Consider the following 14,494-nt stretch of genomic DNA (forward strand, 5'->3'; position numbering starts at 1 on the left):
ACAGGTGTGCCCACTGTATCCTTATATGGGAGAAATGTGTCAGAAGTTAATTGGTAGGGAGTCCCCAAAATAAGATTCAACTACCTCACACTTTTGCCTGACAGACATATACCCTTTTCTTCTCCTTGCCTCTGCTGATCCAATCAACTTCTTTTAACTCTGCAGTAATGTGGACACCTTCAGTAATTGAATTTATAAATATTTACTGTTTACTTATTTTTAAAATATTGTTTATTTGTGAATAAGTAGGCTAGAAAGAGGCCAAGAATGAGGATACATGATTAAAGAGGCTAAAATAAACAAAACAAAAGAACTCTGCCTGAAAATAGTTTGTAGCATCAACTGGAAGTTCCTGGCTGACTTTTAAATGTCTCTGTGTTTATGGCATATTGGCAACATTCTACTTTATGGCACAGTCTCTAATACTGAAGGTTGTTTGTGGACACTGCTTGCTGGTTGTGCACCTCATTCTTAAATAGGCTGTCAGATTTTTGGAGTGTTCCCTTCATTCTCTTGGTTTGTTCTTGTATTTGCCTTTCCCTAGGAGAGCCTTTCAATGGGCAGCTAGCCGTGCCGGATGGAAGGAATCCAGAGGGAGAGGAGGAGCAACAAGAAGAGAAAAAGGAGAAATTTCCCAGTGGGGAGATGGAAATATTTACTGAAGACACCACCCACAACTTTCCAGTGAGACAGCCTGAAAGATTTTCCCCCCACCAGCCAGACAACCTGGTTCCAGTTGTACAACCACCGCGGAGAACCAGAGACCACAACTGGAAGCAGGTTGGGACAACAGAGTGCTCAGCTACCTGTGGGAAAGGTGAGACATGAATGTGGCCTGTGACAATCAAAAAAAAAATCCAACATTACGAGTAGCATGTACGTGGGAGGTAGTGAATTAATTTAAATCCAACATTACGAGTAGCATGTACGTGGGAGGAAGTGAATTAATTTACCCTCCCAATTTTTAGCTGAGAACTTTGCCAAAAGATGTTGTGGGACATCAGGGGTGCTAGTGTTTCAAATTCTTTATAGCTCATTAGGGAAGGGATGGAGTATAAGCATTTATTAAGTGCCTTCTATGTGCCAGGCACTACACTAAGAACTTTACAAATATTTCATTTGATCTACACAATAACCCTGTGAAGTAGGTGGGATTATTATCCTCATTTTACAGTTGAAGAAACTGAGGCAGATAGAGGTACAGTGACTTGCCCAGGGTCACACAGCTAGTAAGTGTCTGAGTTTGGATTTGAACTCACGTATGCCTGAGTCCAGGGGGCAGCTAGGTGGTGTAGTAGATAGAGTGCCAGGCCTGGCGTCAGGAAGATTGATCTTTGTGAATTCAAATCTGGCCTAGCTGTATGACCCTGGGCAAGTCTCTGTACCTCTATCTGCCTCAGTTTCCTCATCTGTAAAATGAGCTGGAGAAAAAAATGGCAAACCACTTAAGTATATTTGAAAACTCGATATGGGGTCATGAATCTGACACAACTGAATAAAAACAGCTTCTGCTTCCAGGCTCAGCACTTTACCCACTATACCACCTAGCTGGATCATACCTAAGGAGTCATCCATCCAATCTACTTGTTTGACAGAGGAGGAAAAAGAAACCCAGAGATGTTAAGTGACTTGCCAAAATCACATAGGAAAAAATAGCAAATCCAGATTTTGAACCCAGCTTATTTGTACTTTACAACGTACTTTCCATTATACCACATCTTGGACACAAAGTGGTCATTAATAGATCAGTGCCAAGTTGAAGAGAAATAAATGTCTCTAGTGTCCTAAATACCTTTCTTTGGCTCTGTGGTGTTCAATATTTTTATCAATGACATGGCTCTAGGTGTAGAAGATATGCTTATCAAATTTGGAAATGACAAAAAGCTGAGAGGGATAGTTAGCATGTTGGATGGTAGACTAAGGATTCAAAATGTTTTTGGCAGCTATGATGGTGAGCTGAGTCTAATGAGATGGGATTTAATAGAAATAAATGATAAACTTCACAAGTGCAACGTAGACAACAGTTTGTGTGGGAAAAGAACTCAGGTTTTTAATAATGATAGCTGATACTTATATAGCACTTTAAATTTTCCATGTTTCATGTATTTTATATTATTTGAGACTCATAACTGCTCTGTGAGCTAGGTTACAGAGCTATTGTCACTCACATGTTATCTCTGAGGAAACAGACTCAGAGGGATTAAGTGACTTGCTCAGTCATGAAGCTATGAAGTGTTAGAAGTGAGATTCAAACCCTTGTCTCTCCTGAGTTCCACTCTCTTTTCAATACCCCAGCCTGTTACATATGAATGATTAACCGGTACCAAATTTAGTCTACATGAAGACAGACCTAGTGTTCAGAAGAGGTAGATTCTGCCTCTTTTGTAGCACTTTCTCCTTATCCTCAGGAATATCATGTTCAGTTCTGACCTTTACAATTTAGAAAGGACACTGTCAAGTTGGAGGATGAGCAGATGAAGGTAACTGAAATGGTAGTAGACCTCAATCAAGACTGTGATGTCTAAGGATTACTGAAGGAAGTAGGGATGTCTAGACTGGAAAAGAAAAGGGGCATATGATAACTATGTAAATATTTAAAGGGCCATCGTATTGGGCCTCAGTTTCCTCTCCTATAAAATGAAAGGATTAGATGGTTCTCTACTCTGAGAAGTACTCAGAAATGAGGGTTACTCTGAGGTGACATCTAGCTCTAAATATATAACGCTATGTCACTAGATGAAAGAAATCAGACTTTTTTGACTTGTCCTCAAAGGATAGAATTAGGAAAACATCATCCATAAAACTACAGAGCATCTGATTTAAGGTCAATTTAAATTAATACTTCCTAAAAATTAGGACTGCCCTAAATCAAAATGAGCTGCCTTGAGAGAGAAAGTAGATTTTCCCTCACTGGAAATCTTCAGATGAAGATTAGATGACCCTTTGTTAGGTATGTTATATAGAGAATTACTGTACAAGCATAGGTGAGTCGTACCAGATGGTCTGTGAAATCCCTTACCTTGAAGGATCTAATTCAGTGGTTGATAAAACTACACTGATACCTTCTGTGTGTCTATGTTAAATGACCTTGTAGGTAAATTACATCTTTCCTGATATTGACTGTATTTAATTTAACACCTTACTAGAATCATAAAGTCTCAGAATTGGAAAGTAACTTGAAGATCATCTCCTACAGTTTATTCATTTTATGGACAAAGAAATGGTTGGTCAGAGATATGAAGTGACTTAACTAATATCACACAATTAATTTGGAGTACCTAAATGTTGGGGTTTGGAAACTGTCATTTATATGCTGTTAAACTAGGGACAATCTGGTTTGGGGTTTGTTTTTTTGTTTTTTACCATACATCATAGTCACAACCCTTCTTTTGATCTTGTGTCATTTTTCTCCCAGGTTATAATGTTCTCTCCCCACCATCCCTAATAACTGAATGCACAGATTTTGCCGTCTTGTTGGTCTGTGATGCAGTTAGGCCTCATAAAGAAGTTAGAGACTTCAGTATTCATTTTCAGCTTTAGGAAAGCCTGAACAGGAGAAAATTAACCTGAGAGAGCAATAGCCCCATCCCATATATTAATTACTTCTAACAAAGTTGTAAGTTTTCTTAGCACAGGGAACATATCTTATCCTACTTTTTCGTCTCACAGTGATTACCATGGTGCCAACCACATAGCAAGTGATCAAGGCTAACAGGATCATAGGATTACAACTGGAAGAGTTCATCTTATCGAAGAGCAGCTAGGTGATGAAGCACATAGAGCACTGGGTTTGTAGCAGGAAGACTCATCTTCCTAAGTTCAAATCTAGCCTCAGACACTTACTAGCTCTGTGACCCTGGGCAAGGCACTTAGCCCTGTCTGCCTCAGTTTCCTCTTCTGTAAAATAAGCTGGAGAAGAAAATAGCAAACTACTCCAATATCTTTTCCAAGGAAACCCCGAATGGGGTAATGAAGAGTGAAAAACAAAAAAATGACTGAAAAACCACACAACAACACCTTATCCAACTCTTCTCCTCATTTACAGATAAGGAAACTGAGACTCAGAAAGGTAATTTCATTTTCTGGAGTCACATAACTAGTAAATGGCCGAGTTGAGACTTAATCACAGGTATTCTGATTCCAAGGCCATCATTCTTTCCCCCTATACCTAAGACTATTTAGGGTTGTTCTAACTGAATGGATAAATTAAAGGAAGACTATAAGTTATCATAAGAACTTTGATATCAGATGATGATTGAAGGAATTAAGGATGTTTAGCCTGGAGAAGAGGAGATGCTCTTTTCAAGTCTGTGGAGGGATTTGGGCTTGTTTTCCTTGGCTTCAGAGGACAGAACTATGAGTGATAGATGCAAGTTGCAAAGGGGCAAATATGGGCTTGATGTCAGAAAATGCAATGTAACTGTTAGAGCCATCCAAAAGTGGGATGGGCTGCCTGAAAAGGCTCACGTAAGACCTTTAAATGAAGACTTAATATCCATTTGCAAACTGGTGTAAAGGAAATCCTTTATCAGGTGTGTGTTGGGCATGATGGCCTCCAGAGCTCCTTCTAATTCTGAAATTTTGCTGTTCTCTAGCATCTGTTTTGTGGATAACCAAGGTTTGGATTAGCTTGGACTAAAAACTAGAAAATTCTGCTTAGGTCACTAGAAAAGGATATATCAGACTCAAGCAAAAGTATAATGGAACTGGAAAGAGAATACTGACTTTTTAAGGAACCAGATAAAGACCCTACTAGACCCAGGAATGAATTAGAATGAAGAATTCTTGACCAAGAGAATAAAGACTTAGTTCTTAAACTGAAGAAAACTAATCCCTACAGTTATTCCCTGTCTTGGTTATTGCCTATGCATACATACTTTGTGTCCTGAAGACTACAGAAAAATTATTCTGCCATATTTGAGAGGACTAGCTTGAGGGTATGTTATATATAGTAGTTATTTTAGGAAAAAACACTTATTAAAAGTTTAGGGTAAAGGTGATAATGGTGCTATAAATAAGAGCTCTAATCCTTCAGGTAGTTATACCCAACACAATAATAAAAAAAAACAAAAGAACAGCAATTCTTACTGAACATCTCCAAGCTATGCCACATGAACTCTTGCTTTCTCCTCCCACTACAATTCAGACTCTCACCATTGTGCTCCTGGACTCTCATTTATTTTCACCCACTCTTACCAGGTCCCAGGCCTGCCATGCCATTGCCTAGCCATCTCAGAGCCATGGTGCTATGCTCATACTCTCTGCTCCCCTTCCCTTCTTTCCGACTCCATCTTCCCTAGATGTATCACCTTTATTAGAAGGTAAGCTTCTCTGTAAAATGAGGACAAAATACTTGGACTTAGTAACTCACAAGGTGATCATAAAGAAACCACTTTTTCAAGCACAGAGGAATACATAAACGTGAGCTCTCATTATCAGAAAATCTAATTCCAGAGGCAAATAGCAGAGAAAGAGAGGAAATACTGATGTGCTCTTTAAAGAAAGAAAAGCTCTTTCTAAAGAAAAAGGAGGTATATAGCTGGATAAAATGTAACTTTGCCAAGATTTTTCCTTTGATGTATTTTCTATTCAATCAACATCACTTTTTTACCTAGCCTGTGGTAGGCTTTAATTGGAACATTATTTTATCTGACATAATAGCGTTGCCTTATATTGCAAAGCTTTATTGCAAGAGCAATTTACGCAAATGGCCTTCTCAGCTTCAAATACAGCCTTACAACTAGTTGTCGAGCTTTATAAAAAAAAACCATTGTCCTCTGGTCTAGCATGTTGTCTGAGATATGTCAGTTTAAGAGAAACAGTCAGAAATGGTCATTGCTAAGGAAACATTCAGACATTTGCCTTGATAGTAATCTCTCAAGTTGTGGTTGCAATTATAAGGAGCTAGAGATGCAGAAGAGAAAAATAGTGATAGTAATAATGATGATGAACAAGTATATAGTGCCTAATATGTTCCAAGTACTGTACTAAGCACTTCACAAGTATTATGTCAGTTGATTCTCATAACCCTGGGAGGCAGGTGGTATTATTACCCCTATTTTACAGATGAGAAAACTGAGGCAAACAGAAGCTAAGTGATTTGCCTAGGATCACACAGCTGGTAAGTGTCTGGGGGAGGGGGGTGGATTTGAACTCAGGTCTTCCTGACTCTAGGCCTGGCACTCTGTCTACTACACCACCTAGCTGAAGAGAAAAGAGTTACCTAACAAAGACCAGAAGTGTTTGATGATTGAAATTGCCAATTCCCTCCCATAGGAGTGAGGCAACAGCCTGCAGTTTGGTAGTTAGCAACAATCACCGATCTGTTCCTTCCTGTGACAGCTGCATTGATGCTTCAGCACTATAGGGGATGTAACCTTTCATTTAGAAACTGTCTCTAACATCGGTGATATAAAAGTGGTACAAAAGAGAGGAAGGAAGAGAGAAAAATTTGGAACTCAGAATCTTGTAAAAATGAATGCTAAAAATTTTCTCAACATGTAACTGGGGAAAAAACAAAATAAAATAAAATAAAAGTAGTACCAGGAAGTAGAGGTAGAAATGTATCGTTCTGAAAGGTGATCCCAGCAGCTCCTGTGGGTTTAGCTATCATCCTGGTGCACAGCCCCATCATTTCTCCTAAGCTGCAGTCCCACCTCACCAGCTGCCTACTGGACATTTTGAACTGGATGGCCCATAGGCATCTCAACCTCAACATGTCCAAAAGTCCTTCTGTCATCATTTTTCCTATAACCTAGGTTCATAATCTCAGTCTCCTCTTAGACTTTTCCCTCTCCAGCACTCCCTGAGTCCCACATCCACAACGTCTTTCATACACATGTTTTCTCTTCTCTGCTCACACCACTATCACCTTGGTCCAGGCCTTCATCATCTGTCACCTGAACTACTGCAGTGGTCTCCTAAGTAGCTCCCTGTCTTAAGTCCCCGTTTGCCAATTTATCCTTCGTGTAGTTGCCGTAGTGATATTCCTAAGGTAGAGATCTGATCATGTCACTCTCCTGACAGTGAGGTGGTGAAGTAGAGTGCTGAGCCTGGAGTCAGGAAGACCCGAGTTCAAATACAAACTTAGAAACTTAGTAGCTGTGTGACCCTGGGCAAGTCACTTACCTTTTCTCAGCTTCCTCATCTATAAAATGGGGATAATAATAGCATCCATCCCCCAGTGTTGTTGTGAGAATATTTGCAAAGTGCTACCTAAATGTAGCTCGGTGATACTGTGGATGGAGCACTGGGCTTGGAGTCAGGAAGATCTGAGTTCAAAAACAGCCTCAGACACTAGACTCTGTGGGATCCTGGGCAAATCACTTAACCCCTCTTTGCCTCAGTTCTTCATCTGTAAAAGGGGGAGACACTGGAGAAGGAAATGGCAAATCACTCCAGTATCTTTGCCCAAAAAAAACCCCACTAACCAAAGTCCGTGGGGTTATGTAAAGTTGAATATGACTGATCAACTGAAGAACAACATAAATGCTAGCTATTATTATTATTAATTATTGTTGTTGTTATCCAGCTCCAGAGGTTCTCATTCCCTCTAAAGTCCTCTAAAAATAATAAAGATAGAAAATATACTCCCTTATTCATCCCTGCCTCATAGAATCCTAGCTTTCTTCAAGGCTTACCTCAAATGCCATCTCCCATAGGAAGCCCTTCCTTATCCCCCCAGGTGATTGAAGTTGAAATTACTTCATACTGATTTTGTATGTATTTTATATCTGTTTATATACATACATGGTATGTCCTTCCCTCCTTCCCCTGCCCCCATTAAAAATGTACATACTTTGAAAGCAAAGATTGAGAGACTGTTTTGTCTTTTTCTCTTCAATGCCTATCACAGGGTCTGGTATATAGAAGGCTCTTACAGGAGGCTACCTTTTTATCAAAATATTCTTCTTTATTAAACCAATATAACTAGAATATTTTTAAAAAATTTCATAGTCTTTTAAAGAAACAAAACTAAATATGATGCCTCAGATATATGGGCATTTTTTTCTTGATAGCTTGTTCCTAATCTTATCCTATTCATTTAAAAATCTGTTCCAAGTTTTCAAGAGGAAGACTGCCTTCTGTCTAAATTCTCCTAAACTTCACTTTTTCTCAAATCATGTCTCTCCATCTGAGGACAATGATTCTCTTTCAGGGAGAGAAAACCTGGCTTCTCTGCCTTTTTCCCACTTCTCTGTCTTTAGGTGGTCTATGAAATATGGTAAACTAAAACATCACCTGTTTAAAATGTCTAAACATAGTTGGAATTTCCTTGAATTTTAAAAATCTGCCCCCCTAAAAGAAGTCTTCTTTCTGTTTCATTGACAATTTAAAGTCTTTAGCTTCTCTTTCAACCTGGGCAGGATTTCAAGAAGTGGCGAAGTAAAAGAAATTTGTTCTAGAAAGAGGGTGAGAATGAAATGGGTAAATGAAGAGGCAAAGACAGAATGATAATGGGTAATGAAAGCCTAATAGGTAGAGGCTAGATGGAAAATTATATGATGGAGAATCATGTGAAGGGCCTCAAGATCCTGCCACGTGAGATTCAATGGAAAGAACTAGGGATATTTTAACCTGGAGAAGAGAAGACTTAGGTGGGACACTATAAGCACTTAAAGTATTTGTGGGATTCTCACATAGTCGAGGGATTGGGATTGTTTGGTTTGATCACAGAGACCCAAATGGGTAGAAGTTTCAGAGAAACAGATTTAAGTGGTATTGCAGGGAAATTTTCCTCTTAATTAGAACTATACCAAAGTAGAATGGACTGCTTGGAAAGGAACCTTATCTGTTAAATGGAGATAATAATAAAAACAGCTAACATTTATACAGTGCTTTAAGGTATGTGAAATGCCTTACATATACATTATCTCATTAAATTGTCAATGAAACAGAAAGAAGGCTTTTTGGGGGTGGGGATTTTTAAAATTCAAGGAAATCCCAGCTATGTTTGGAAATTTTAAACAGGTGATGTTTTAGTTTACTAAATCTCATAACAATCCTTTGTGATAAATGCTGTTATTAGCCCCATTTTACTGATGAGAAAACTGAGACTGAGAGAGGTTAAGTAACTTGACCAGGGTTACACAGCTACTAAATGTCTGAGGCAGGATTCAAATTCATTGAACCCAGTACTCTTGCCTGAAGAACCACCTCCTTGATGGATGTTGGGGACTATGTTTTATCATTTTTTTAATCTCCATATAATCAGTATCTATCTCAGAATACGTGTTTAATAATGTTTGTTGAAGCTGTGTTTAAATCAGGGGTGGGGAACCTATGGACTCTAGGCCCCATGTGGCCTTCTAGGTCTTTGGGTGTGGCCTTTTGATGGAGTCCAAGTTTTACAGAACAAATCCTTTTATCAAGGAGATTTCTTCTGTGAAGTTTGGATTCAATCAAACACCCGCACTTGAGGACCTAGAGGGCCACATGGGGCCTCAAGGCTGCAGGTTCCCCACCCCTGGTTTAAATTTATACTTCTTCTCCATTCCTCATAGCCCTCAACATAGTAGACTACTCATATAGTGGACATTCAGTATATATTTCTTAATGTATGTTTGCCACCCACCTATGGAGACCTCTAGAAGAATGCTTCGTACCCATCATCTCTTTGCCTTCATTGTCACTCCAGGAAATATTTACCTTTTGTGGTTTTAGAATGCAGAGACTTTGGCTGAGGGGACTTTTTTTTCCCGAATGTACCACCATTGTTCAACTATTTGTGTGTGTGTGTGTTTCTAATGACCAAACTTTTTTGTTGTCATTTCAGGATCACAATATCCCATCTTTCACTGCGTGAGCAGAAATTCTCATGAAGAGGTTCCTGACAGCTATTGTGACCCTAGCACCAAACCTACTCCTGAGGAAGAACCCTGCAATATTTTCCCTTGCCCAGCCTTGTAAGCAATCCAAATTCTTCTCTTTAGTTTACCTTTTATATCAACTTTGGCTTGTAAACTTTTGTTCATTCCTAATCTGGGAGTTTGGATTGCTAATACTGTACATTGATTTGTCAAGGACCTGTGATTTCATCAGTGTCAGAAATCCCAATATGGTAACTCCCTCCTGATATGCACTACAGCAGGTTTATAACTCAAAGTCTTAGAAGATTGCCTGAGGCTCAAAATGGTTATATGATTTGCCTATGAACACACAGCTACTAAATGCCAAAATCAGTATTTGAACCCAGGTCTTCCTGATGGTAAATTCACCACTATATCTACTATGTAATGTGATTTCTCCAGGACATTTAACACCTTTAAAAAAAAAAAGACACTGGAGTAGTGGATAGAGAACTGGCCTTAGAGCCAGGAAGACCTAGTCTCAAGGCCTCCTTCTGACTGTGACCCTGAGCAAGTCACTTAACTAATTCCTTTGTGCACTGGGCAACTCTCTGAGACCACAAGGTACAGAGAAGGTGTTGACCTGTATTGGAAGAGGGAGGTTCCTCACCTGAGAGATTCTGATGCCAACAAAATCACAGATCCTGTTCTTATGGAAGGAAGGAAAGAAAGGAGAGAGGGAAAGGAATGGAGGAAGGAAGGAAGAAAGAGAGGGAAGAAGGAGGGAGGGAAAATAAGAGAGGAAAGAAGGAAGAAAGGAAGACTACCTGGGTACATCATTAATGTTGTAATTATCAATTATAAATTCAGGATGCAGGCTATGCATTAAACTCTGTCTATGGAGCAAGCACAGCTGTCATCCAGGATTAAGATTAGCTAGAAAGCAGTTTAGTGTGCTCCCATGACCTCTTTCCCTTGCCTCTTCTTGGTAAGGGATGACTATTTCATATGTGCTTGCTGGTGAAACACGTGGGCCACTGAAATCACAATAGAACTATAAGCCCTGGCTACACATATTCCCAGGGTGGCGTAGACAAACACAAGGTCTGACTTTCTACTTCAAGCACCAGGAGAGGTTTTTGTCTGTGTCATGGAAGGTTACAAGAGAACTTAGAGGTCAGCCACAACATCCCCTGCATTTTACAGATGAAGAAACAGGAGTTTAGAAGAGAAATGACTTGCCCAAGGTCACACAGATATTTAGTAGCAGAGCCAAGACTCAAATCCAGATCCTTTGGCTCAAAGTTCAAGGCTCTTTCCATTACACCAAGGTTAAGTGTCATTGTTGAGTTCACCATGACCTTCTCTGATGACACATCATCATTACTGTGGTAATATATAGTAATACCACATCCTTCCAATAATAAAGATATTGTTATTAAGCCAGCTGTTACTGGTTATTAATTCCTTAGTATGAATTAGAGATACCTCTGGTATATTGGAAAGAGTATTGGACTTGAGTCAGGAAGACTAACATTCAAATCCCACCTCTAATACATAATAACAACAATAACAATAGTAGCTAGGATTTATGTAATGCTTTCAGTTTTGCAAAGTGCTTTACAAATATTCTCATTTGATCACAACAACCCTGGAGGTTGGTGCTATTATTATCCGCATTACAGACAAGGAAACTAAGGTAGACTAGACAGAGGTTAAATGATCTGCTCAGGGCCACTCAGCCAATAGGAGTCTCAGGCAGGATGTAAACTCATCTTCTTGACTCCAGGTCCAAAACTCTATCCACTGTACCCCCTAGTTCCTCTAATTTACCAGCTGAGTGACTCGGGGCACGTGATTTATCCTCTGTACCACAGTCAATGCCCTATTACTTATCTACTAAGTAGGGAGGAGCATGTTGCAGCAGAAAGAGTCCCAGATTTGGAGTAGGAAATCTTGGGTTATTCCACTTCCATTACTTAATACCTCTATAAATTTCAACAAGTAGTTTCACCCCTCTAAGTCTCAGTTTCTTTAGCTGTAAAATTTTCTCCAGCTCAAAAATCTATTATCTTTTGATCCTAAGTCATAGAGAGAGGGGGATTTTCCTTTCCCGGCAAACCACTGATCCTTCTTGTATTTTTGCATTTACGTGATGAATTAGGGCAAATCCCTTCCTCTGTGTGAGAGGTCGTTGAAAGCTGGTTTGGCAGGAAAGGAGTGTAGAGACAGGTTTTAGAGAATGGACAAGTCTTGCCTGGAAGCAGCATGAAGGGGATAAGTACCAGAATAAGGGAGAAGGTACAAAGAGGGTGAAATAGGGCAATGCAAAGGGAAATTATGCTTCTGAAGAAGGTTAGGGACAACTCTGCGTACAAGAACAGAGACCTGCTCACAGAATCATAGGCTATGACACATTATAGAAAGCAAGGGCTTTTAACCTTCTTTGGCATTGTTTCTTGACCAACTGGTGAAGCCCACATACCTCTTCTCACAATGTTTTTAAATACATAAAATAAAATAGGATTACAAAATAAACCAATTATTTTGAAATAAAGGTGTTTTTTTTCATTCCAAATTTACCACCTGCTACAATCTATTCACAGAGACTCCTTGTGGTTCCATGAACCCCTAGTTAAAAACCCCTGCAATAGAGCAAAGCACTATTCATGTTGGTAAAGTCAGCTTCCAGTAGTCTTTTATAGCTACACTCCCCTGAGAGCGATTTTCTCGGCTGAACAAAAAAGTTCCAAAAGCCAACAAAACCATCCTGCAAAAATGTTCCCTTTCACACACTGCCCTACTCATACCTAGGCATATCACAGGGAGGCATATAGAAAATGACTTCTCTTCCTTTTGTTTGTTTGTTTTTTCCCAAGCCCTTGTTTGGTGGGTTCCTAATTCTCTGACCTAACTCTGTAAGATAAGTGTACTCCTGTGAACAGCCCCCACAGAGAGCCAGGTTTATGTCCTCAGTCATTTGTGAGTAAGTACATTCAAATGACCACTCAAAGGTGTTCCCCTTCCAAAGATCTGTAAACATGAAAGTTAGCTTCCCCAACATTAGAAATCCAATGAGTTTTCTTTGAAGCAACAGACTGCTACCAATATGCATTCATTCCCCTGCCCCTTTCCCTAATGTTTAATGGTAGGTAACCATTTGTCTCTCTCTGTCTCGTGTCCATTTCATCGGTTAGTTGGGACATAGGGGAATGGTCTGAATGCAGCAAAACATGTGGCCTTGGGATGCAACACCGCCAAGTCCTGTGTCGCCAGATGTATGCCAACAGGACCCTAACTGTACAGCCATACCGCTGCCAGCACCTGGAGAAACCAGAGACCACCAGTACTTGCCAACTCAAGATCTGCAGTGAGTGGCAAATCCGGACAGAATGGACCTCGGTAAATCAGAGTAATTTGGACTTTGCTTTATTAACTAGAATTGCAGGAGGATCCCCTAACTTACTTCTCCTGCTTTTATGGGGAAAATAGCCTGAGAAGGGGATGATGAGTCACCTTGTTCTTTAATTATATATGAATGGGATAGATAGGATAGAATAGAACACTGGGCCTGGAGTTAGGAAGACTCATCTTAAGTTCAAATCTGGCCGTAGACACTTACTAGCTGTGTGACCCTGGAAAAGTCACTAACCTCTTTTGCCTCAACTTCCTCATTTATAAAATGAGCTGGAGAAGGAAATGGCAAGCCACTCCAAGAAAACCCTAAATGGAGTCAGAAAGAGTCAGATACCACTGAAAAGACTGAACAACAGTAATTCTAGAAGCAACCTTTGTTTAGAGTACCGGATGTGTTGAGCCTTTGGGCAGAAAGCAACCTCTTACATTTTAATTCAATTCATTCATTCTCGGTCGTTCAGGAAGACATAGCCTATATCAGTCAAAACTGGACCTTGGCCAGGAGCAGGAATAAGCTAAATGAGAGATGCCTCTTACCTAAGGACCAGGGAGCCTGATAGGGGCCAGGCAGGGGAACCCGAAAGGTATAGGCAATTTGACAGGCATTACTGGGAAGGTTCAGGATGAAGCAATAGGCAGATATCTGAGCAGGTAGGTGGAACGTGAAAGCAGGGGCTGGGGGAGGAGGGAAAAGACATTCTGCCAACAGACAACTGACAGAAATCAGAATCTGAAAGGTGTGGAAACAGATATCATGTACTCTGCCATGATTAGTGAAGAGTCCCATCTTTAGAAAGACTAAGGGTTGGGATATAAGACAGGACCTTAATTCTGTAAGTACTGGGATACCAGGCAAGGAATCAAAACAGGGCCCAGTTACTGGTACTAGGCTACAAGGCAGAAGCTTTGAGTAAATCACTGAAATAGCAGTGGCTTTTGATCGGCTGCCTCAAGTCTAAGGAAAGGCTTGAAGTTCGAACAGATTTTGTATACATTTCAGTCAAAAGGAATAGTCAAAACTCAATTTTAGTTTCTGGAACAGAGGTATGACATCAGATTAGCCGGTAATAAGATTAATTTCATGCCATCCTCCTGGTCTAGCATTCCGAAAATTCTCCCTTCCTTAGAACAGAATTTGTCCCAGAGTTTAGAGAATGGGAATGTATCTGTGGAAATTGCATAGCCCTATCTGCAAAGGTTAGTGGACTCTAGGAGCAAGGGGCCAGGCTAATCAGTACAGTACTTTCAACAAGCCCCACAGTCTTTTCGGGCCTTTGACTTTCCAGCAC

At 40.0% G+C, this 14,494-nt stretch overlaps 1 protein-coding gene across 4 annotated transcripts in view; it reads left to right on the top strand.

The window, feature by feature from the left end:
• The window catches only part of THSD4 (thrombospondin type 1 domain containing 4), an 865,877-nt gene that overhangs the window by 801,069 nt on the left and 50,314 nt on the right, over positions 1-14,494 (top strand). For all 4 annotated transcript variants that reach the window (XM_027852227.1, XM_027852225.1, XM_027852228.1 and 1 more), the window contains 3 exons: positions 545-817; positions 9,776-9,905; positions 12,986-13,190. In XM_027852227.1, coding sequence (XP_027708028.1) covers positions 545-817; positions 9,776-9,905; positions 12,986-13,190 — 608 coding nt within the window. The remainder of the gene's footprint in view (positions 1-544; positions 818-9,775; positions 9,906-12,985; positions 13,191-14,494) is intronic.

This window comes from Vombatus ursinus, unplaced genomic scaffold (genome assembly GCF_900497805.2).
Source record: "Vombatus ursinus unplaced genomic scaffold, bare-nosed wombat genome assembly UNPS02009205.1, whole genome shotgun sequence".
In the NCBI taxonomy this organism is placed as follows: domain Eukaryota; kingdom Metazoa; phylum Chordata; class Mammalia; order Diprotodontia; family Vombatidae; genus Vombatus; species Vombatus ursinus.